The sequence below is a fragment of the Scleropages formosus genome, chromosome 1 (assembly GCF_900964775.1).
Source record: "Scleropages formosus chromosome 1, fSclFor1.1, whole genome shotgun sequence".
NCBI classification, from domain to species: domain Eukaryota; kingdom Metazoa; phylum Chordata; class Actinopteri; order Osteoglossiformes; family Osteoglossidae; genus Scleropages; species Scleropages formosus.
The window spans coordinates 16,382,543-16,406,913 of record NC_041806.1 but is presented as its reverse complement, the minus strand read 5'-3'; the positions used below and the strand labels follow the sequence as shown (position 1 = coordinate 16,406,913).

Here is a 24,371-nt window from a genome sequence, read left to right as displayed (position 1 = left end):
GGTATAAAAAATAACATTGTTATTCCTTGTGGTGTTGCGGTACAAGTGCAACATAGGTTTGTGAACTCCGCGATGTGGACATTTTACATCAGAGTTCCTTATTGTGGTTTGTTTACCTCCCAACCTGCTTTTGTGCAGAATCCCAAGCTGAAATCCCACTGTCACATAGTGGTTATTCACCCATTACATTTAATGGCAAAGTAGAATTCTCAGTGTATGTGAGCAAGGGCTCTAAAGTATTGCAGATGACAGAACATGAAGTGAGGAATATGAGAACAAATGAGTGATGATTTTGTATCATGTTCTGGCTCACTATCGTTCATACTTCATGGTGGTACAAAGTTGGTTGGGCAAAATTCTGGCTTAAAAGCTCTGCAGCACTGCTGAGTAAGTAGATGGTTAGTATAACAAATACAAAGCAGTGCTGCTGTGATCACAAAGCACGGTGCAAGAGCACCTCACTAAAAACCTGTAATTCAGATTGATTAACCGCTGACATGTAAAAGCTTTCCTTTTAGCCCTGATACTGTATATATATTAATATGGAAATACTTAATAAACAATTTACATCTGTTTTTTGGCGTTATTTTTCTGCGTTAATGAAACTATACAGCCTTAAAAAATTTTGAAAGAAAGCCCACAAACACTGCTTTACCTTACCAATATGGCTTCCTTGAAATGCCGTCAAAATGGTGGGTTAGTTGCAACGTGGCTATTTCCGTGTCGTTCCGTTTTGAATGAACTTTATTGTTCATCCGCTTGGTGACGTGTCAGCGCTGCAGGCCGAGGAAGTGGCCGTAAGGAAGGGGACACGTCTGTGCAGAAGAGCAACAGAACGACTGAAATACGATAAAGGAAGGATTCCCAAAGGAGTACCGCATGGTATTTGCCATTACTTATTAGTTTTAAAAAACTAAACAGGATTCACCTTTGTTGGAATTTCGTCCGGAATAGACGATGCTGACCAAATTTGAGACGAAATCGGCCCGTGTGAAAGGTAAGGAGCAGTTCGACATATTCGACATAGGCCGGGTCACATAATTACGGTGAAGTAAGAAGTTTACAAGGTCTGGTGGTGTTAGTAAAACGTTTTGTAAACGGGCTGGTTGGTTTATCGGCGGGTTTCCTTGAAGAGGCCGGGAGCTAGTGGCGCGGCTTCGTTCGAATCGTTGTCGAAAGATGCTTAGATGGGCAGAATGAAAGAACGTACTGAAACACTGCATCCTCTGTGATCTTATCTATGTGTAATTTCTTTCTTTATTTTAGTTCTTAGCTGTGTTTTAATTCAGGAAGTCTGAGGTGGAATGTCAATCGGGGGAGGGGGGTGTCAAAACCATGCCATCTAAACAAGCACAACAACAACAGTCTGAGGATAAACCTGCAGAGAGAGTTCAGTCACATTAAAGGCGGGGCATTACATCTGTCTTTATTTTCCTGTTGCTTTTCTCCACCGCAATCTAGATTAGTGATCTGCGCACGACTACAGCAGGGTCATTTTTTTACTGTATCAACTCAGGAGCGATGAGTTCCTTCTAGCTCACGGACAATACCCAGGCAGGAGTGGGATTCACCCGAGGGACCTTCACACTGCAAAGCAATGACTCTAACCACTGCATCGCCTCCTGTTTGTTGCAGGACTCAGTTTCCACCCCAAGCGGCCCTGGATCCTGACCAGTCTCCACAACGGGGTCATTCAGCTGTGGGACTACCGCATGTGTACCCTCATCGACAAGTTCGATGAGCATGATGGTCAGATTATTACTCGTCGCAGTAACACAAATCACTGTGTATGTCACATGCAGCCTGTGCTGTCAAGGCATCCCTTCCCTTCCCTGCTCTACTTGGAACACTGCTGTTTGGAAAACAGACCCCAGCTATCAAAATTGATAAATCAGCAGGGATGTGATGCAGAACTGATCCAGATACTGTTAGAAAGGTCTCAGTCATGTGTTTAATTTCGCCTTCATTGCTGTGTTTGTCACATTTTGCAGGGCCAGTTAGAGGGATCGACTTCCACAAGCAGCAGCCTTTGTTTGTGTCTGGTGGAGACGACTACAAGATCAAGGTGAGCTGTCCTGCTATGTGTTGTGGTCTGATGACCTCATTGAAAATCAGCTTTGTTGTTAGTCCAAAATCCCCTTATGCTCTGTTATTTGAACCATAAGGATATATAAACAATTAACCTGCATGAACTGGAAAGGAAAATACTTTATTTTTCACTGCAGGGAAATTCATGTACAGTCGCTGAATGGTACACATTACCAACTGCAGTTGTACCGAGAAAGAGAACAAACAAAATAACAAAAATCCACATTTACAAGTTAGAGATATACTTTAATTAAAAAGTGAGAATTATTAACTGAGTATAATGACTCTTGGTGCATCACTGGCAATACACTTCACTGGCACTATGGAGGCAGATGGCTGTTGGTAAGAGGGACCCCAAAAACCCCTCTTTGTGCACTGTGACTGAATGATCCGGTGACTAAAGTAAATTGAGGCGATGACCCCATAGAGGGTGTGCGGGCTGTTGTCCGTAACTGACTCTGACTTCCTCTTCATCTTGTCTTCTGCCACTGCCTGCACTAAGTTCGGGATCAGACCCATGACACAACGTGCTATCAATAGTACATTGTGTAATACGGCTTTGTTATATTTTTTTCCAGTAATTTCACACATTCATGTTAAAATGATACTGCTATAGAAAAATAATAGTATAAACACAGTACAGTAACTATAAAATGAAATATAGTACAGGTTATATAAATTCTGTAGTTAGTACTGTACAGTACTCATGAATGAATAACAAAAACTCACGTTTTGCTTGCCTGCCATTTTAAATGAAAGGTAAACGAAATCACAGACGAAAAGTTTTGCAAACAAAATGTAGTTACTACTAGAGACCCAAACAGTAACCGCAGTAAGGCCAGCCAGCATCGTCATATGGCAGATGGAGCGGTCGTTGTTAGATGTTGCGCCCAAAACTCAAAAATAGTTAACACTTTGGAAGTGTTAAGGATGATCCTTGAACAGGTTGACCTGCCACAAGGGTGAACATGTGCGCAGCAGTGGTGAATTCCATTGAACCTTTGTGGGTACAGTGACTGATGGGCCACCATGCACACTCACTTGAGTATATAAGGCCTGCAATCACCACTGATGTGTCCTGGTGGTCTTCAGGTGTGGAACTACAAGTTGCGCCGATGCCTTTTCACCCTGCTGGGTCACCTGGATTATATCCGGACCACCTTCTTCCACCATGTAAGTCTCCATCTGTCAATTATGCAGCCTGAGTCTTGCTTCCTTGATACTCACAATAGACATCCGGCTCCAGCAGCATTATTTCTGTGCCATAATCTGGCACCTCAGAATGCTGTACCCTGAGTGCCATTATTTGCCTGGGAGAGTTTACTGTACTGTATTCAGCATTGTGAGTCACCTTGGATGAAGGTTTCAAGTTCAAGTACTAGTTAGTGATTGTTGTAAATCACTTTGGATAAAGGCATCTGTCAAATGAGTAAATGGAAATTATGCTTTTGTGTAGTTTGACGTTATTAAATTTGTGCTCTGACTCCCAACTTTATTTTCCCTGCTTGCCGTACAGGAGTACCCATGGATTTTGAGCGCCTCTGATGATCAGACCATCCGCATCTGGAACTGGCAGTCCCGAACCTGTGTCTGGTCAGTATGTGTGTGGTCACAGCTTTTAAATCTGTCTGCTTGCTGTGGCAGGAGTAGATGGACTGAGCTGCTACAAACACTATAGGGTGAGGGAATTGTCCTTCTGTGATATTAATGTTTGCACCAATCTCTCTCTCTCTCTCTCTCTCAGTGTGCTGACGGGGCATAACCACTATGTGATGTGCGCTCAGTTTCACCCCTCGGAAGACCTGGTGGTGTCAGCCAGCCTTGACCAGACTGTGCGCGTGTGGGATATCTCTGGTGAGGGCGTGTGGTAATGGGGTGGGGCTCAAAGGGGTGGATGGGGGTAGGTGGGGAAGAGGGCCAGACTCTCCCCTAAAGACCAGTTCTCCCTGGAGGACAGTCTTCAGAAACCCCTTTCATCCACCCCTGGGGAAAGGTAGACTACATGGGGCTGCTCTCAGATGGAAAATGGAGAGAAAGAAAATAGACAACTGGGGGTGAGGAGCTCCCCGTCTCAAGGGCCACATAGTATTAGCAATCTTCCTAAAATTCAATTCATTTTTATATCGTGCTCTTCTCACGCAGTGACGCAAAGAGCTTGAACAAAGGCATAAGGCAAAGAAACAAAGAAGACAGTTGATTATAGACTAGTTTAATACATGATCAGTGCTTTTATAAATCTAAGTATGCCCTCTGGCCACGGAGAAAAGGGGGGGGGGGGGGGGGGGGCGACTCCAAACTGAAAGTTAAGGGAGAAAAAAAAAAAAGCCTCTGGGGCTCCAAGTACCAGTGGCTGCCCACCCCTTCTGGTCATTCTAGATTAAACAAGGCTTCTGAGTCTGTTTACAACTAATAATAGCATTGTTGCTGCATGATAGCTTGATTTCACAGTTCACCAAGTTATGTCTTGTCCATCATGGCGGTTGGTCATCAGCTTCTGTCAGCATGGGGTGCTTGTGTGATGGCCAGCTGGCCTCCTCAGGTCTTACTGTTGGGAAACAATGCTCAACAAGAAGAAATTTAGTAATTCATAACTTCAAGAAATTTTACTTAAAATGGGGACCTCCGTCGCTAGGTAACCTGAATTAAGGAAGTTATTTAAATAATTTTGAAAATTTGTAATTTTGAGGATTATGATAATACAGTTCATTCTCTAGTGGACCCCCCACCCAACACCAGTCACTAGAATGTTGAGGTAGTATGAACACCTGCTTACCCTGTGGCCCTTGGGACTGGGACTGCTGACCCCTGGAGTTAGAGATCAGAAGGATGAAGGTGATGGAGACTCTTGGAGGGGGTAGAACCTCTGGAGAGAGCAGGGCATGTGGCTGAGGAGGAAAGCATGTGCCTCTTATTCTTTATCTCCGTTACAGCCTGTCTTGCCTTATAAGAGCAAGTTAAGTGTCTTTGTGGTCAGCATGTCCTAACGTGATGTACTGTGTGTTGTCTCATATGGCTGCAACTGCTGTCCTACTGCTTCTGTGCTCTGTTTTCATAACCTTTTGACTCTCAGTTCTGGCTCAGGAGTTCATCTGTGCACGGTCTCGAAATGCGCTTGTATGTTCATGCTGATACCACGGAGTTATCGTTAACCTTTTCTTGTGAGGGTATACATTAATAATTAATATGCTAAAGGTGTTTTTTTTTTTGGTACAGGCAAAGCATGGTCTGTTACACTGACACTATTAATGGGCAGACTATATATTAGATGTGATTTGGTAACAGTTCAGTACTCTCTACTTGTTTACCATGCACTTAATTCTTGGTTAACCTCACTGACACTTGTTGGTCTGTAAATTCCTGTAAAAGACTACTGACTTTCTTTGGCTTCAGGTTAACAGCATTAATGTAGTAAAGAAAAACCTTACTTGGATCTTTTAACACCTGCAGGCATTTGTCACCTCATTACTGACCCCTTGTCTCACCTGCAATACCTGATCACCCTCTCATCAAATCTGATCTGGATATCTTTTCACCCACTCAGTTTACTCCCCATGAATCTATTAGTTAAGTCCCTTACCATTCTTATTCCCCCTGTTCCACCCTGTTGCCACACTCCCCCAGAAACATCCACACTTGCACATGGGTTCTCGCTGACTCTTGGTTCCTACTGCACTGATGTCCCGATCCTGTGAGACTGTCTGCACACTGCTGATCCTGTCAGATCCTAACAGCTGCAAACTGTGTTTCTTTGGATTTTGTGCATCCTAACATGGGTCACAGTCATTTTTGCCATGAGTGTGTTTTACATTAATACTCTCTGGTTACTGACTGTTAAGGCCATAGGTTCCTGTTAGATGTTGTGATGGAACCTTACACTGTCTGCACCCAGGTCAGGGGCATGAAGTAAACTCAGTTTGCATTTGTACGATCACAGTGTAACCGTGTGCAGCGGTCCAAGAGATATATGTTTTCTGCTCTGTATGTGTGTTACTCTGCCCTTGCCTCTGGCTCCATGTGGGTTTTGCCACTCTTGTGTATAACCTTTGTTTGCGTCCACTCTGCGTGACGTGTAATGACGGCTGGATACAGGCTTGAGGAAGAAGAACCTCTCGCCTGGTGCCATGGAGACCGAAGTTCGTGGGATCACTGGTGTTGACTTGTTTGGAGCCTCCGACGCTGTCGTCAAGCATGTGCTGGAGGTTAGCGTGAGATACACTGTTTAATTGAATATCAGCTGAATATCAGTTTGATTTAATTTGAATGTCACTTGGCTCCAAAAGCATCTCCAAAGAAATGATACACCAAGCAGATAGTAATTGTTATGTGATACAAGCCACACATTTGTACAACACTTCTAACTCTGATTCCTAAGGGTCATGATCGCGGGGTCAACTGGGCAGCCTTCCATCCCAGCATGCCTCTCATTGTGTCTGGAGCTGATGATCGGCAGGTGAAAATATGGCGGATGAACGGTGAGCATCTGAAGTAGAGAACATTGTCGAGCTTCCAACGTTTTTGGCAGATCTGAAATCTGTAGAATTTTATCAGTGTTTTTTTTTTGGCCGATACAAATTTGATGGAGGCATTATAAGCTTTATTTTATATGTGTATATGTTGTTGTCTGCAAGTCTAGGCGCACTTCAGAGAGACTGATTAGTGATGGTACAGTACTACTGCTATACACTTTGATATGCGAATCACTACTCAATGATATTTGTGTATATTTGCATATTGATTACACACTGAAGTGGAGTTGGCATATTTTAAGACTTTGCATTCCATGTATGTCATTGTGGTCTTTTGTGTAGCATAAAATGATTTGCGTAAGTTCAGATATATACAGCTTGTTTTGGCTTTTAAGTGGAAATACTCATTGATATAAGTAAATATTTATTTTCTTACTAATATTTAATTTTACCATAAACCAGTGTTTTTTTTTTTAATTGTTGAAAAGGAAAATTACTCGTGTGTAAAGCTGAAACCAAATTTCTTTTTAAATACTATGTACATATGGATTAATAAAAATTATACTTTCATTATAATTTCATTAAAAATCACATCTGTAATTTATAAGTTTAAATCTACATTTGACAAATGCAGATTTTCATCAACTCCATCACATCCCTAGTCTGAAGCAGTGATGATCTCAAGCCTCTCTTCTTCCTTCTTCACCATCTGCAGAGTCCAAAGCCTGGGAGCTGGACACCTGCAGGGGACACTACAACAACGTGTCCTGCGCCGTTTTCCACCCTCGTCAGGAGCTCATCCTCTCAAACTCAGAGGACAAGAGCATCCGGGTGTGGGACATGTCCAAGCGGACTGGGGTGCAGACCTTCCGCCGTGATCATGACCGTTTCTGGGTACTGGGGGCGCACCCTAACCTCAACCTCTTTGCCGCAGGTAAAGAGAAATACGTGCGTTTTTCTGGCACAGCTCCAACGTGAGGAAATTAATCTTTTCACATCACACATTGTGGTGGCATGGGAGCTCTGTCTGTATGGAGTTCATATGTTCTTCCCATTTTTGTGTGGGTTTCCTCACATTCTCCAGAGATGTGTGGAAGAAGGCAATGGAGAAGCCCCTTTGTGCACTTTTCACAGACAGGGAGAGTACAAGTGATCACCATGAGTTGACTCTGACTTGAAGGCATTTAACCTACCCCAAGTACTCTGTGTTTGTGAGGCCAGAGGTATATTTGACTGGGGTGTGTGCACATTTTCAGGCCACGACAGCGGTATGCTGGTGTTCAAGCTGGAGCGCGAGCGCCCCGCCTACGCTGTGTACGGAAACATGCTGTACTATGTGAAAGACCGCTTCCTTCGCCAGCTTGATTTCCACAGCAGCAAGGACACTGCAGTCATGCAGCTGCGCAGGTGACCCTTTGTGTGTGCGTGTGTTTTCTGGAGGGCCCTTCTAAACAAGCGTCCATAATTCAGATAATTATGACAATGATTGTCTCCCCACTGTTAAAGAAAACAATCTGTTCAGGTACATTTGTGGTTTTTTTTTTTTTTTTTTTTTTTTTTTAAACCAGTTTGTGGTTCTGCTGGTCATTCAGAACCGTTTTCTATTATTGCACTTTTATAATCATCTCTCCATGTGCAAACCTTGTATTGATGTGTGTTGAACAGTTTTCACTTTTCTGGTGGTTTACAAATGTGTCTTGTAGGCACAGCAACATGTGTATGTCTCCACAGTATTTAAACCCTTTACTGAATTTAAGGTGCTTCTTAATATATTTGATATACTCTGGTATTTGTGGGGTGTGTGAATATGAATGTGTATGCCACACTCTAACAGTATGCTTGCCTTCCTCCACAGTGGGTCTAAATTCCCAGTGTTTAGCATGTCCTACAACCCAGCTGAAAATGCCGTCCTGCTCTGCACAGTGAGTCTCATAACGTACCTTCTTGGAAAGCCTTAGCAGTGAAAAGTTTGAGTTCTCCTGCAGGAAACATTAATTCATTTACTTGATACTTTTCACCAAAACAAAGTGCACTTTGCAACAGACAGAATAGCTTTAGGTACAGACATGTGATTCTTGAACCAGTTGCTGGTGCACTTTTATATAAGTATGTAGAATTGAGGGTAAATGAAAAGGTGGTGGTGAAAGATGAAGTGACAGAAATTTATGGAGCAGTTGAGACATCAGGTTCAAAGTGGGTCGTGGATTCTTACGCTTTGAATTAGTGTAGTGTTGTTGTGGGCTGGTGTAGTAACATTACCTTCTTTTATAGCGTGCCACCAACTTGGAGAACAGTACCTACGACTTGTACTCCATCCCCAGGGAGAGTGACTCCCAGAACCCTGATGGTAAACTCTTCTCCCATCGTTTTCTAAATTGTTTTTCTGCTCTCATTATATCCCTGCAGAAGCTACTTTTCACTATTGAAGCCTGTGGCACTCTGTAGGTCTCCCAGTGTCGCATATGTAGTCTTGGTGTGTGTGTTTGTGTTTCTGATGCTGTCACAGTTCAGGTAAATAAATAAAAGCATATTTCAGTATTTTGCTGTCAACCATTATTAGCCTTTTTTGTCCACTGCAGTCAGTTATTCTGATTCTATTAGTTCTTGTTTCATTCAGTCACTATCACATTTTCTGCCTTTCCCTGCCTTACTACTACTTTTCTTCTGCTTCTTTGCTGAAGCTGTATTATCCTGTTCGTCTCTGTTCTGGAGTCAGTTCTTTTAATGTACTTACAGTACATCTCATCAGTTGTGATTTACTGGTTTGTGATAATGATGCAGAATTGATATTTCCGCAGCTCCTGAAGGAAAAAGATCATCTGGTCTCACTGCAGTATGGGTGGCAAGGAACCGATTTGCAGTGCTAGATCGTATGCACTCTGTAAGTGTGTGTGTGTGTGTGTGTGGGGGGGGGGGGGGGGTCTGAGTCCGAGTCCAGCAAATAATGCTGGAAGTGGGAGAATTGTGGTGGATTGATGATGATGGCTGTGGTCTCTCCACCAGTTGCTGATCAAAAACCTGAAGAATGAGATCGTGAAGAAGGTTCAGGTACCCAACTGTGAAGAGATCTTCTATGCTGGGACGGGCTCGCTGCTGCTGCGGGATGCCGATGGAGTCACACTCTTTGACGTGCAGCAGAAGCGTTCACTCGCTACTGTCAAAATTGCCAAGGTCAAGTACGTGGTGTGGTCATCTGACACCAGCCACGTCGCCCTGCTGGCCAAGCACGGTATGCCTTCCTGACCACTGGCAGCCCACTCTGGTCACTCTTTTTACAAGTTGACAACCATTAAATACTGTGGAAAGCTCTGTCACAGTGGTCAAGGAACTGGCCTGAACTGATCAGGTCTTTAAAAGACTAATAAAATGTCAGTGTAATTCATTGAAGTAAGTGTAAATAGACCTGACAGTTGTTGTGCCCTTTGTTTTTAGACCTTTTACGTTGCAGTGTTTCAGTACTCCCAAAGACAGCATATTTTACATGAATTATAATACATTGTTTCTCCCTTTCAGCCATCATGATCTGCAACAGGAAGTTGGAGAGTCTGTGCAACATCCATGAAAACATTCGTGTGAAGAGTGGAGCGTGGGATGAGAGTGGCGTTTTTATCTACACCACCTCAAACCATATCAAATACGCCCTGACCTCTGGGTAATGCACATTATATATGGGGTATCAAAGCGCAGGACAGAATTTCTACATTCCAAGTGTGTATGTAATTGTGTTCGCTCTGACCACTGCTTCACAAGCCTGCTGTGCTGTGTTTACCGTCTGTGTGTAGTGATCATGGAATCATTCGCACCCTGGACCTGCCCATCTACGTGACACGGGTTCGAGGGAACAGTGTTTACTGTCTGGATCGGGAGTGTCGCCCACGTGTGCTGACCATTGACCCCACTGAGTACCGCTTCAAACTGGCCCTGGTGAACCGCAAGTACGAGGAGGTAAATGAGTCAAAGTGGCTCCCTAGTCTGTGCTTAGCATGTTTCCATTACTAATGTCCCTCAGGTGGAGATGTCCCTCTGACCTGTGTCTCTTGCATTCCTCCAGGTGCTGCACATGGTGCGCAACGCCAAGCTAGTTGGCCAGTCCATCATTGCCTACCTGCAGAAGAAAGGCTACCCAGAAGTGGCACTGCACTTCGTCAAAGATGAGAAGACCCGTTTCAGCCTGGCGCTGGAGTGCGGCAACATTGAGGTGTCCGTCTGAAGTGTCTGCTAAATGAATAAATGTCAATGTTTCATAAACCCAACATTTGTTTTAGAGAGTGTTGTGGTAGTGGAAAGAGTGGCAATGTTTCTTCTACTCCATTGAAGTGAGTCTGGATGTGATGCTTCCCAGCAGTCAAGTGAAGCATGCCACACTTTGTGTGCATATCACTTTGTCCTCCCACAGGTGGCTCTTGAGGCCGCCAAGGCGCTAGATGAGCGCAGCTGCTGGGAGAGGCTGGGCGAAGCCGCTTTGCTCCAGGGACACCACCAGGTAGTGGAGATGTGCTACCAAAGGACCAAGAACTTTGACAAGCTCACATTCCTCTACCTCATCACTGGCAACCTGGCCAAACTCCGCAAAATGATGAAGATTGGTGAGTGTAGAAGGGGAGAAGCACATGCTGAGTTGTTCATTTCTGTTAATATTGCCTGGACTCTGTAGCTGTCTCTCTGGAGCCTTGTTGCTGAATCACTTGAGCTATACAGAGGTGTGAAAATGAACCACCTTTTTGTGTTGTGCAGCGGAAATCCGGAAAGACATGAGTGGACATTACCAGGGAGCTTTGTACCTCGGTGACGTCAGCGAGAGGGTGCGCATCCTGAAGAACTGTGGTCAAAGTGAGTGTCTTCGTCTCGGTGTCACTCTCCTCAACCTCCAGTACATTTTGGATAAGTCTTTCTTCCTCATAACTCTCCTTTATCTGGTTCTGCCTTCTCAGCTTTCTGTTACACTGTATGTATTCATCAGTTGTTTGGCTCCACCTCCCAAGCTACTGTCAGAGCTTTTTTTTGTACAAGGGTCTGATCTCCCCCTGTTGTTGGCATTGGGCACACTGTGTTGTTGCTGACTGTGTGCCACCTGTGCAGAGTCGCTGGCATACCTGACTGCTGCCACTCACGGAATGGATGAAGAGGCCGAGGCCCTTAAGGAGACCTTTGACCCCGAGAAGGAGACTGTGAGTACACGTCAAGAGCAGGTCTCGCACTCCAAATCTCCGTTTTGTCTGCCATTGAGCTATTCGGCAGGTAGCATGTGATGAAGCCTTTTCTCCAATCAGGTGCCGGAAATTGACCCTGATGCCCAACTGCTTCAGCCACCCCCTCCCATAAACCCCCTGGACACAAACTGGCCCCTCCTCACTGTCTCCAAGGGCTTCTTTGAGGGTGCGATCTCAGCCAAGGGTAAGTCTCCTTCCACCTGGGGTCAATCAGAGTCTTGTTCTTGTAATTTAGGATTACAGTTTCAGACTGTGTGATTGTTTAGCTGGCCTGATCTGTGTGAGTGAGTGTCTGTTTGTGTTTTTTGATGTATAATGTTCTCTGGGTATCCTCTATGTCCCATCCAGGGAAGGCAGGCCAGATGGCAGCAGATCTGGATATGGAAGCTCCAGGAGGAGAAGGCTGGGGAGAAGATGCAGAGCTGCAGCTGGACGAAGGTAAGTCTTCCTCTTCTTTTCTTGGATATTGTTGAACTCTGTCAGTCTGTGTATGTGGTGTTACTGCAGAGCAGTAGGAAGTGTACTTGACCATGTTTAACACTGTAAGTCACCTTGAATAAAGGTGTCAGTAATCATTGTAAGTTACTTTGGAGAAAGGTATCTTGAAGGAATTGGTGTTTGTGTGCATACACACCGGTGTTTGCCTTTTGCTCTTCCTGCCCATTATGTGTGGTGCCTCATCTCCTGTGTTCTTTGTCATCTTTCAGACGGCTTCATGGATGCTCAGGAAGGAGTCGAAGACACAGGGCTAGGGAAGGAGGATGGAGGTGGCTGGGAGGTTGAGGAAGATCTTGACTTGCCTCCAGAGCTGGTGATTACATTTCTTTATCTGCACATCATAAGCAGTCATTCTTATTATTTTCACGAGCAGTACTTGTATGCTAATCTGATCAGGCTTGTAGTCGCATTCAGTGTGACACACACTCAACAACTCGCACTTGAATGTATGTGCTTCTCTGCAGCTTGTATTGGCAGGGTTGCTAAAAGGTATTTTCTGCTCTTTGTGAATGATAGGAGCTGCCAGCTGGGGCTGGAGGAGGGGCTGAAGAGGGATTCTTTGTGCCCCCAACTAAGGGGATGAGTCCCACTCAGATGTGGTGCAACAATTCTCAGCTTCCTGTGGACCACATCTTGGCTGGGTCCTTTGAGACAGCCATGAGGGTGAGGTTCAGAATCCCGCTTGCACACAGGGAGAGTGATTCCTCAACATCTTTCTCGTCTCTGGTTTTCGTTTCAAAGCGTTTGGAGTGCGTGTCCTGTGGTGACCTCTGCACCTCTCCCCACCAGCTCCTCCATGACCAGGTCGGGGTGGTTCACTTCAGCCCCTACAAGCCTTTGTTCCTGCAGACGTTCTCTCGTGGACGCACATGCTACTCTGGGCTGCCTTCCCTGCCCTGCCTTCACGGGTTCCCCCAGAGGAACTGGAAGGATGCAGGTGCCAAGCAGGGCCTTCCCGCTGTGGGGCTCCGTCTTTCTGACCTCATCGCCCGTCTGCAGCAGTGCTATCAGTTGACCACCGCGGGGCGTTTTGAGGAGGCTGTTGAGCGCTTCCGTGCCATCCTGCTCTCCGTGCCTCTGCTGGTGGTGGACAACAAGCAGGAGATAGCTGAGGTGAGTATGCTGCGAACTCTCTTGGTCTGTGTGTTTCAGACATCACTACTTCCTGGACTTGAGCAGTTACATGTGGTCTCTTTTCAGGCACAGCAGCTCATCACAATCTGTAAGGAGTACATACTGGGCCTCACTATGGAGATAGAAAGGAAGAAACTGCCCAAAGACACACTGGAACAGCAGAAGCGGCTTTGTGAGGTACTGTGCGATAGCTCACCATGTTTGTGGGAGTGTATGACCTTTAAGCTGCACCGTACCCTCGTGTGCATTCAGCTCAATGGCAGAAATGTGTTCAGTCTCCACTCACCTCCATTTCCTTGAAAAATTACTAATGGCTTGTGGAATTATATACCCTTTTACATACGGGCTAATAAATTCAGTACAATGGCATTTTTACCTGTGGCCCACTCATTCTACTTTCATAAATGTGCTTTGTGTGATCCTAACCGAGATGCAACGGGCAGTAGAAAGGAGTTAACCCCACACAGGTGATTCTAGACAGCACAGCTCTCCTCCCTGGTGTGGTTCAACGCAGTCAGTCAAAAGATCAGTAGCAAAGTAAGCGTGAAATAAACATTCGAACATTTAAGAAAGTTACGAGATTCAGTGAACTCATTTAACACTATAGAGGAATGTACTTATTCTGGGCACAAGACAGCATGCACCGTGTGGATAATCTCAACCGCTCACAAATACCGATTTTTTTCAGCGTAATCGTTATTTCATTTAGCTGGTGCTTTTTTCAAAAGAGACGTAGTACGAAGCTCCTTACATTGTTTTACCTGTTTATATAGCTTAGGTAGTTTCTGCTGTGTTACTTCAGGGTAAGTACCTTGATCAAGGGTACTATAGCAGGAGGTGGGATTTTAACCTGTTTTCAAAGTACGTCTGTTCAGTGAACCGTAATATATCCTGTGCCTGCAAAGCAGACTTGACCAGCAGGACCCCATACTGGATTAGTGGATATTGATAATGAATGAACAAAATAATACTTTACAGATGTTTTCATATATGCAGACACTGACATTTTCATGCATAAAATTACTTTTTGCTTTGCTTTCGTAAATTTTAGGTGAAATTTTTTATCCAGGATCCCCCCCCTCCCAAGAAATGTCAATTCAGTCCGTTCACAATGGGATTTCACAGAACGAATGAGCCCTATTAGTGAGGGGACGTGCGTGTACAGTGGATGTGCACCACAGAACTTGACACGTTCAGAAAAAAAACAATTTTCACGTGATTCACATGGAATTAAGATCTGACTGCCTTCATCACTGTCCTGGGGTAAGCTCAGCTGTGTAATTTGGACACTGCCCACATGTGTTGCATGTTTGTCTCTGTACAGATGGCGGCATACTTCACCCATTGCAATCTTCAGCCAGTGCACATGGTTCTGGTCCTGCGCACAGCACTCAACCTCTTCTTCAAACTGCGCAATTTCAAGACTGCGGCTGGCTTTGCCCGCAGGCTGTTGGAGTTGGGGCCCAAGCCAGAGGTTGCACAGCAGGTACTGTGTGTGTGTGTGTGTGTGTGTGTGTGTGTGTGTGTGTGTGTGTGTGTGTGTGTGTGTGTGTGTGTGAGAGAAAGAACAGATGTGCTAGTTTACCCCCCCACCAGAACTCCTTGGTCCCTTATTTGCATGAGGTCTCTGGATATTTATAAACAGATTTATTTCCTCTCACATTTTCATCCCTTTTTAGACAAGGAAGATTCTGGCAGCATGTGAAAAGACGCTGACAGACACCCACCAGCTGAACTACGATCCGCACAACCCGTTTGACCTGTGCGCTGCCTCCTTCACCCCTCTGTATCGGGGTCGCCCTGTTGAAAAGTGCCCCCTTTCTGGAGCATGCTACTGTCCCACCTATAAAGGGCAAATTTGTCGGGTCACACAGGTCAGTATGTGGTTGTTTTCCCTGCCATCCAGCTTTTCCGGGAGGTCTCTCACCAGGAGTGTGGTGGACCACAATAGTTAGCTTATACCAGTTAATCTGTACACCTGAGGTTGACCATAGTTGTTTACTGACTGTGTACTGTAAATCCTTGTTGCAGGTGACAGAGATTGGAAAGGATGTGATTGGTCTGCGTGTCAGCCCCCTGCAGTTCCGCTAAGGAGCACGAAGATCACAAGGACAAGAAAGAACAGAGAACCATTTAAGAAATGGAGACTAGATGTTTTCTTCTCTAATAAATATTCTGTCCCAGCTTTTGCCTTTTCGTGTTGTCAAGGATTTCACATGTAATTATACTTTAACTTACTCAGAATGCCTTGCATCTTGTATTTGGCTACATATTGGTGTATGCTTAGCTGTGGACTGTTGGACAAAATAACTTTTTTTTTTTTTGCATATTTCTCTATGTGCAAAATGTTAAGGTGTAGTACTAAATTTGTTGCATTAGAAACACACATAAGAGCTCAAATCTCTAATAAAAGCTCAACTTCATCATGTCTGTGTAGTTTTATAAACCCTTAGTAAAAATTTCATACAGTCTCACATTGAACTGATGCTCGACAAAGGTGCAACGTTGACCTTGTCATCAGATCTTTCCAAATCCCTTAATCTTTAGCTAACATTTCCAGGTGGGCACGTTTCCTGCCCCCGTTATACAGCATTTGATTTAATAAAAGTCAAGTTGTTGTGCTCACTTAGAAATTAAAATTTCAATTTGGTTAATACATAAACAGTAAGTTTTGAAGTATTTTAGCATTTGACCCTTGATGAGTCTCTGCCCCTAAAAACCGAGTTGCAAAAATTCCGAAATCACTGCATTTGACACATTGTCTTTTGAACGTCTAATGATGAATGAGGCCAAATACGTGGCTGAAGCTGCCGAAAACAGAAACTCCAGCTTCTATCATTAAACATTATGGAGTTGTACTGATCTATGAACAACACTGTACTAATACTCGTAACACTTCGCAGCAGTAAAAACAGAGTCCAGAACGCATAGTGGGAAGCGATACAATGTTTTGGTTTATGAAAGAAATCGGAGGTTGGGAACAGAATAAATGGCGCCAAGCCTCGTCCGTTCGCCATGTTGATGAGGTCGAAATCCTCCACAACTTCCGCAAGAAACGGAAGCGTTATTTAGGAATAAGATCTTCCGGTCCTGTTTTGTTCCGTCTCGAACCAGGAAGATGGATCTAAAAGCTTTGAGATTGATTATTCCTTTAACCCTCTTTGTGGCGTATAAAGGTACGGTATTTTGACTCGATGGTGGAATTCTTACATGACACCCGATTCCACTGCATATCATACTATTCAAAAGTTACTGTGTCAGGCAGTGTAGTTCTTCAGTTGTGTTTGTGTCGATGTTAGTTCAGAACACTGAATGTAGGGATCTGGGCTTCCAGAGCTCTCCCATGCCATGGCCACAAAGATACTGACGATAACATAACATGACAGGGCAGTAAATGATGCAGTGACACCAGAGAGAGGTGATGAGAAAAGATGAACGAGTCTCAGAGTCTGTTGTTCTCACGGAGGCTGTGCGCCGTCAGGCGTCAGTGTCTGGAATATGTCTCTGAAGCCCTGCTAGCTTTCAGTGTCTGTTTTTTGGGTTGTGATCAGTGATGGGAGCAGCAGGTAGCTCAGTGGTTAGAGCTGCTCCCTTACACTTGAAGGACACAGGTTCGAATCCCATCTCCTCCTGCCATACCCTTCATCTGACAGCTGAAGAGCGGACAACCGTCTCTCTTACTCACCTGTCTCCACATTTGTCCTCTTCCAGGTGTTGGCTGCAGCTCCGTGCAGCAGAAGATTTACGTGCAGCTGAATAAAACTTTTCCCTGCGTCCGGTTGCTCAATGCCACACACCAGATCGGCTGCCAGTGTGAGTGACGGTTCCCCATCCTTTCATTGCATGACAGTCAGTCGTATCAGGTGATAAACTTACTTATTTCACAGTGACATCCACCCCCAGTGCACATTGTTCTGCAGACTCTTTGCTGCTGCAGTTTTCACAAGTTACAGTAATTGCTGGACACGTGAGCAGTTTAAACTCTCATTGTCCCTGTCTCTCTCTCAGCTTCTGTTTCAGGTGACACTGGTGTTCTTCATGTCTTGGAGACGGAGACAGACCTCGACTGGGTTCTCAGCTCAGGACCCAATCCACCTTACGTTGTTCTGATGGTTGCCGAACATTTCAACAGGTACAGCCTGTATACGTGGAGTTCACCTCAGTTGTGACAGTAGTTTAGTAGTGCTGTTCTCATGGGAACTGTGTCATCTCTACCTCAGGAGCACCATGATGAAGCTCAAGGGTTCTGCAAGGGTGGCAGGCGTTGCTGTGGTGATTTCAAAGGCTGGCCCCGCACAGGGCTTCTCTCCGCATCACTCCTGTCCGAACCAGAACTCCGGTAGGTTGTGCAGAGCTGTGGTCATGAGCAGCACGTGGTACTTTATACTCACGTTCACTTGTTGCTGTTTGAAGCTCTCAGTGTTGTTTTTTTATTGTGTAGATCTGCTCAGAACATTTCAATTTTAAAATCTGTTGCTCAGACAGAAACCACAGTGCATTCCTGTGATATTTGTGAATGGGATTTTAAAGCTTTTGATAAAATCAAATGAACTTAGCTAAACTTTTGACCTTCTTGTAGCTTTGTAGGTGCCTTTATGTAGTAAATGGTTAAGAACTAAAGGTATTTTTAGAGACATACTGTATATAGAAATGTACACCTCTTCTTCCAGGGGTTTACTCAGACAGCTATGGTCCTGAGCTGGCAGGTTGTAATGTCACGGTGTGGAACCCTTTGGGGAACAGCTTGTCTTATGAGGACTTCAGGTTCCCTATTTTCTCCCTGCACGAAGGGGAGGAGGCAGATGTCATTCGCAAGGTAAGGGGTCAGGTACATGGCAGAGGATACTCTCGGGTAGAGTGCCACACCAGCAGTGCAAAATGGCACATCTGTTCTTCTCCTACAACTGCAGTGTTTCCTTGACCACAACCGGGGGGTGAATGGCAGTGACCCAGCGTACCCACTGTGTGCCATGCAGCTGGCCTCCCACATGTATGCAGTCAAAGACACTGCCACCTGCATGCGACGGAATGACATCCAGTCCAGGTTTAGCATCAGTCCAGGTAAAGTGCTCTAAATCTACAGCAGCATGTCAACAAGATTGCTCTAGCTAAACAGTGTTTTTGCTGTATGCACTTTGTGCATATTTCTGTCCATAGAGATGGTAAGTTGAAGAAATGCTACGTATTTGTTGCTTTAGAATTTGTATGTGACGCCCTGGCTGACTACAATGTGTGGAGTTCATTGAAGCCCCTGAATAACTCAGGAAAGGGTCACCTTGATGGCGAGAGTGTGGTCATCGCAGCCACTCGGGTGAGTTGTGACAAGTGAGCCCCAAAACAACAGACACCTCTCATCTGTCCCACCCTCTCTCTCTGTCTTTCTGTGACACAGACACACAACACACATATGAGTACAAATCTGTCACATGGACATGGACAGAAATGCAGTACTCTGACACATACAGCCCACTTACGCTCTGAAAGACAAAAAATTAAGACTGAGTATTTTGACTCCACCATGCACATTTTTAATATTTTGTTATTTTTTTTATCCAATATTCATAAAATGTGCATTGGCAGTGAATAATCCTGTTTAATGACCATTTCCACAGAGAATCATGAGTGCGATACCCTTAGTTTTCAGGCCTTGGTGACACTGGTTTCCTCTGATTTTGTCTCTCAGCTGGACAGCAGGTCTTTTTTCTGGAATGAGGCTCCTGGAGGTGAGAGTGCTGTCGGGGGGTTTGTGACCCTGCTGGCTGCTGCCCAGGCTCTTCGTGCTGTTGTGGAGGACCATCCACCTTCTCAAAACATACTTTTCACCTTCTTCCAGGGGGTCAGTAGTCTGGGTGTGTCCCAAAGTGTGTTACAGGTGTATGGATTTGGAAACATCCTCATCTTCTTCAGGAGCTCACATGAGCATGTGCATACTGTAAACACTGCTTCCGGCTTCTTAAAGAGTCCCCTGCATACGACTGTAGTGTACTGACCTCTCCCTTCTCTACGGTCAGGAGACCTTTGACTACATTGGCAGCTCTCGCATGGTCTATGACATGGAGAATGGGAAGTTTGTCATTGACTTGGACAACATTCACTCCCTAGTGGAGATTGGACAGGTAAACGCACACAGAAAATGCACACACAACTGCACACTTATACCTGCATACTGCAAGACTTCTCTAGGCCACTGTTGTAATTAGTCTGTCCACTAGGTGGCGCTGCACAGAAATGGTCAACTCTGGCTCCACTCTGATCCTGTGTCCAGGAGGAACAGCAGTGTGAGAAGTGAGGTAAGAGAAAGAACTGTCAAGGATGACTGGAATATGATGGTGAAGTCTCAGATGCTGGAACAAGTTTCTGTTTACCTCTTTCTTCATCTACCTCTCTTTCCCACACCTTCTTCTGAGTCACTCACTCCATCAACTCTGCGAATATTTGACTTCCTGTTATTTTCCTTTTTCCTTTCTTTGCCACATTTTAGGTTGAGAAGCTCATCAGCAACATGAAGTCAACTGCCTTAAATCTCAGTTTGTCAGTGGCTGAGCCAGACGTCTCTCAGCCACTGCCACCCTCCTCTTTCCAGCGCTTTCTTCGGGCACGGCCAATCCCAGGGGTTGTGCTCACTGACCACATGTCTGCTTTCAGTAACAGGTGGGAGGGGGCTTGGGACTGTGGCCAACACACAATCAACAGCACAACAAGCAGACTTTCCACTATTATACTTGAGAGAAAATGCTGCTGTCATTCACTGAGTTTATGTCTCTCCGCCCCCTTTCCAGGTACTATGAGAGTCTCTATGATGATGCAGAATACCTGAACGTCAGCTACCCTTCTGGTCTGAGTCCGGAAGAACAGCTGGAGTATGTCACAGACACTGCCAAGGTATATTTAAGGGGCTTTTATGACAGTGCTCATATTGTCAGGTGACTGCACACTTTTCCACTTGTCCCTCACTGTAGAAATATAAGCATTAAGAAAAGCTCAGCCACATGAGCTGAAGAGTGTGTTGTTAGTGTTCTCCACATATTGCTGCTTCCTGCTGGAAGTGAACAACCTCTTTCCCTATATCAGACTTTGGCAGAAGTGGCTACGCTAGTGGCTCGGTCACTCTACAAGCAGGCTGGAGGTCTGGATGACCACCTGTCTAGCATCAACGCTGACCCCAAGATTGTAAGTCCATCAACAGCCACATGCTCGAAGAATGCTCCAGGCTTCCTTAGCTCACTTTTGACTGATGGTTTGTTGCCCCTCTGCCTCCTCTCAGGTAACCCAGATGCTCTACGGTTTCCTTGTTCAGTCCAACAACAGCTGGTTCCGGTCCTTGGTCAGTCCAGACATTGTGAAGAACTTGGGTGGGTGTGAGAGCAAAAAGGGTCTCTGCACATGTTAACTTATTGCTACTAGAGTGCACATGCATATGGATGGGTAGATGATGAGGTCCTCTAAAGGCATTTACCACTTCACACAGGATCCCTTTTGAGACTAATTGATCATCTTCCTGCTATTGTACTTAACTGTTGTGCCACCTGCTGTTTAAACACACTCCTTCAGTTTGACAGAATGACCTTGCCTAGTGGGATAAGACATGTTGTACAAATAGAGGGAAATATGAGCTACAACATCTCCTGTCTTTATCATTAACAAGTGTCTGCCATCCTTTTTCCTGCCTCAGGACCCCAGCCTCCTCAGTATTATGTTGGCGTGCCCACCTCAGGAGACCCTGTTAAAATGCCCACCTGGCTAGTTCAGTACGTACTTGCCAACTTTACAGGGACACTCAGGAACTTGACCCAGACTCAGTGCAAGAACCCTGAGGACCTGGAAGGAGAAAGCAAAGATGTGAGTGCATGTCTTTATTTGGCTCTTAGTGTGGACGGGTGTGAACTTTGAGTCTCATTTCCTCCCTCTGTCCCCCTTTCAGCTGTACAGCTACTTCTGGGTCCAGGGGCCGGTGCCCCCCAACAGTACGCAGGGTGAGGGGTACTGTGTGCGTGCACCTGTGCGCTTGGTCAAGGCCCACTCACCTGCCTTTGAGCTGCATCAGTACAGCTCCCGGGATTACTCTACATGGACAGAGTCACGCTGGAAACAAATCCAGGCACGGATCTTCTTGGTCGCCAGTCGGGACCTGGAGGTAACAGCGAGGCAACTGTGTTCTGAGGCTCCTGTCTGGTCTGATAAGTTCAGCTTATATAGATGGCAAATGTATGCAGGTTTATAGTAGAGTTACAGATCACTCAATCAATCAGTCGATCAAGAATTCAGTCTCGTTAAACATTTGTCCAAGTCAGTTGCAGTGCTTTGAAGCCTGTCCTAGAAGCATATGGTGCAAGGCTTGAAAAGGTACACTGTGGAAGGGAGGCCAGTCCGTCGCAGGGTGGCCATGCACACATTCATTCACTGCAGACAGGAGGTCACCAGTTCCCCTGAAACACATCTTTGCACTGTGGGAGGAAACCAGAGCACCTGGAGGAAACCCATACAAACCCAGGAAGAACATGCAAATTCCATACAGACCTGAGCGGATCGAAACCCAAGCACAGAAAGCCCAGGTGCTGTCACAGCAGTCCTACCCACTGTGCCATCATGCTACTCTGCAGTTACAGATCATGGGCATAATTATTTATCACCTGAATGTCTTAAATCCAAGAAGATGTACAGTCTGATGTAAATTTGATTTTTAAAGGTTCAGTTGCCTTGGGTTTTGGTAAGTTTGGTTCATTCACTGCCAGTTTGAATTTAGTTCACTAACTTGAGTGAAATATATATGTATCTGCTGGTAATGGGAAACTAAACTGCGATTTCTCCCCCATTTTGGTTTCTCTAGAATTCCCCTCTCCTCTGACTCTTTCTTCATGCCCCCTCTAGATGCTGACCCTTGGGGTTGGAGTAGCTGTTTTGCTCGTGTCTCTGGTGGTGACTTACTTCATCAATTCCAAGGCAGACCTGCTATTCTCCAGCTCCAGAGAGACCACCAGTACAGCCTATTGAGACCATAGACTGACACAGTGACCAACTTCACACCAGAGAAATGGGTGGATGGGGAGGGTTGGGGTTGGGGATACATGTATGAAAATGTGGATTGAGGCATGGAATTTGTGGGTTGAACTGGACTGATGTTGATATGGCTAATATGAGTAAAGACTACTACCAAACTTTTACACATCAGTTTTTTGGACCTGATGGTCCTTGGCTTACAGATGTTCTTTTTTTGTTAGGAAAAAATCCTGTGTTGTTTACTTGCATTTTAAGCACTAAGCTTGATTTCATCAGGGTGTTGAAATTCACTTGTTGGCAAAAATGTGTTTATGTATGTATGTATGTATGAATGTATGTATCAGTGCAATAGATTTTTTTTTTTTGTCTGTGCTACTCTTCTGATTTTTATTTCCTTTTTTCCTGACAGAAGCATTAACAGTTGGTACCCTTAAATGCTTTTTAGAACAAATAACTTGCCCTGCATCCCATGGTCTCCTCACACATTTTAAAAAGTATTCAGAATATTGTTTCTCAAGAACAGAGTAACTTTACGAGGCAGACTGGAAAAGTAAATGACAGTTCTGATTTCTTTTGTGAAAGATTCAAATACTTGTACAATTTCTGAAAAAAGTTGTACCTCAGTATCATTCTGATAAAGGAGGGGTGTGGCAGCAACCTTTGTAATTTAATAAACAGGATTCATTTCCAACTGTTGAGACTTTTTTTTCCTTTATATTTACATTTTTTAATTTAGCTGACAATTCTCTGAAGCAGCTTGCAGTTGTTAAGCTACCTACAGTTATTTATACTGCTGGGTAATTTCATTGGTGCATTTAGGCTTAAGTACCTAGCTCAAGGGTACTACAGCTAGAGGTGGTATTTGAACCTGTGACCTTCAGGTCCAAAGGCTACCCTACCAGCTGCCCCAGTTTATATTTATTCTTTTAGCTGATGCTGTGACCTCTGAATTGGCACCTCTATCCACTACATAATAAACTGCCCCACTTTGCAGTGTTTCGCTTGGAGCAGAAATATTTCAACCAACAAGATATCATCAGTAAGAATAAATAAATGCCTAATTTAATCCTAAAGTGTTTGCATGTTATTTCTATCAAAAGGGGTTCCCTGGTAATTAACAGTTCTTAAATGCTTTAGTTCCTTCACTAAAAACATTAACAGAGGAGGATTGCTGTATGTATCATCATTGCTGAAAAGAAAATGACAGCATACACTGGCTCCTGTTGTGAACATTTGAATTTCTGAAGATAGAAAAATTTTTTAAACTCAGAATTAATTACATTTTCCTCAAGGGCAGCATAATGGCACAATGGGTGACGCTGGTGCCACATGATGCTTGGACACACTGTTTGGAATCTGACTTGGAAATTGTGTGGACTTTGCATGTTTTCCCCAGGTTCATATGGGTTTCCTCCCACAGTGGGAAGATATGGGTTTTGGGTGAGCTGGTTGATCCAAAATTGGTCCTAGCTGGACAGGGTATGTATGTTTACCATGCAACAGCTTAGTATTCCATGAATTATTGGGTACCCTGCCATGTGTCTTTTTTTTCAAGGTTAGGGTTCAGACCACCAGGACCCTGCAAAAGACAAGAAGCTTGTGGAACTGACATATTTTCTACAAGTTGTCTGTAGTACGTTTATATTTATTAATTTAGCAGACACTTTTCTCCAAAGTGAGGAACAACTTGGAAAAAAAAAAGCTTTTATTAGTATATAGATAGTCATTCATTAATTCTGGGATATGATAGTAACTACAAAGATATAACAGTAACTAAAATAACCAGTAATATTAACAATAATGATCATAATACCATGGACCAGAGAGCGAGAGTCCTGGAGCAGAAGGCATGCATGTGGGACAGTGAAGAGATGGGGTGTCAGTGGGCTGGTATTAGAGTATCAGTGGATTGGAGGGAGGGTGTCAGTGGACTGGAAGTAGGGTGTCTGTATGCTGGAGACTAGGTGTCAGTGGACTG

The 24,371-nt window shown here is 44.6% G+C and overlaps 2 protein-coding genes across 2 annotated transcripts; both read left to right on the top strand.

Moving 5' to 3' along the window:
• Positions 1–762: 762 nt before the first annotated feature.
• On the top strand, positions 763–15,824 carry copa (COPI coat complex subunit alpha). Its single transcript, XM_018758032.2, has 29 exons — positions 763–997; positions 1,636–1,749; positions 1,992–2,065; positions 3,181–3,261; positions 3,605–3,681; positions 3,833–3,942; positions 6,178–6,287; positions 6,461–6,560; positions 7,270–7,488; positions 7,811–7,961; positions 8,410–8,476; positions 8,826–8,901; positions 9,353–9,435; positions 9,558–9,783; positions 10,068–10,206; positions 10,337–10,499; positions 10,606–10,752; positions 10,951–11,140; positions 11,289–11,384; positions 11,634–11,722; positions 11,825–11,948; positions 12,113–12,202; positions 12,472–12,575; positions 12,779–12,925; positions 13,052–13,375; positions 13,463–13,573; positions 14,721–14,882; positions 15,076–15,270; positions 15,428–15,824. The coding sequence occupies exons 1-29, from the start codon at positions 958–960 to the stop codon at positions 15,485–15,487; spliced, it is 3,669 nt and encodes a 1,222-aa protein (XP_018613548.1). The 5' UTR covers positions 763–957; the 3' UTR covers positions 15,488–15,824.
• A 654-nt stretch (positions 15,825–16,478) lies between these two features.
• Positions 16,479–23,071, top strand: ncstn (nicastrin). Its single transcript, XM_018758049.1, has 17 exons — positions 16,479–16,572; positions 17,108–17,209; positions 17,405–17,528; positions 17,617–17,735; positions 18,067–18,212; positions 18,307–18,457; positions 18,595–18,707; positions 19,080–19,232; positions 19,408–19,512; positions 19,609–19,686; positions 19,878–20,047; positions 20,176–20,278; positions 20,468–20,566; positions 20,661–20,748; positions 21,069–21,235; positions 21,318–21,530; positions 22,265–23,071. The coding sequence occupies exons 1-17, from the start codon at positions 16,515–16,517 to the stop codon at positions 22,385–22,387; spliced, it is 2,112 nt and encodes a 703-aa protein (XP_018613565.1). The 5' UTR covers positions 16,479–16,514; the 3' UTR covers positions 22,388–23,071.
• The last annotated feature ends 1,300 nt before the right edge of the window (positions 23,072–24,371 follow it).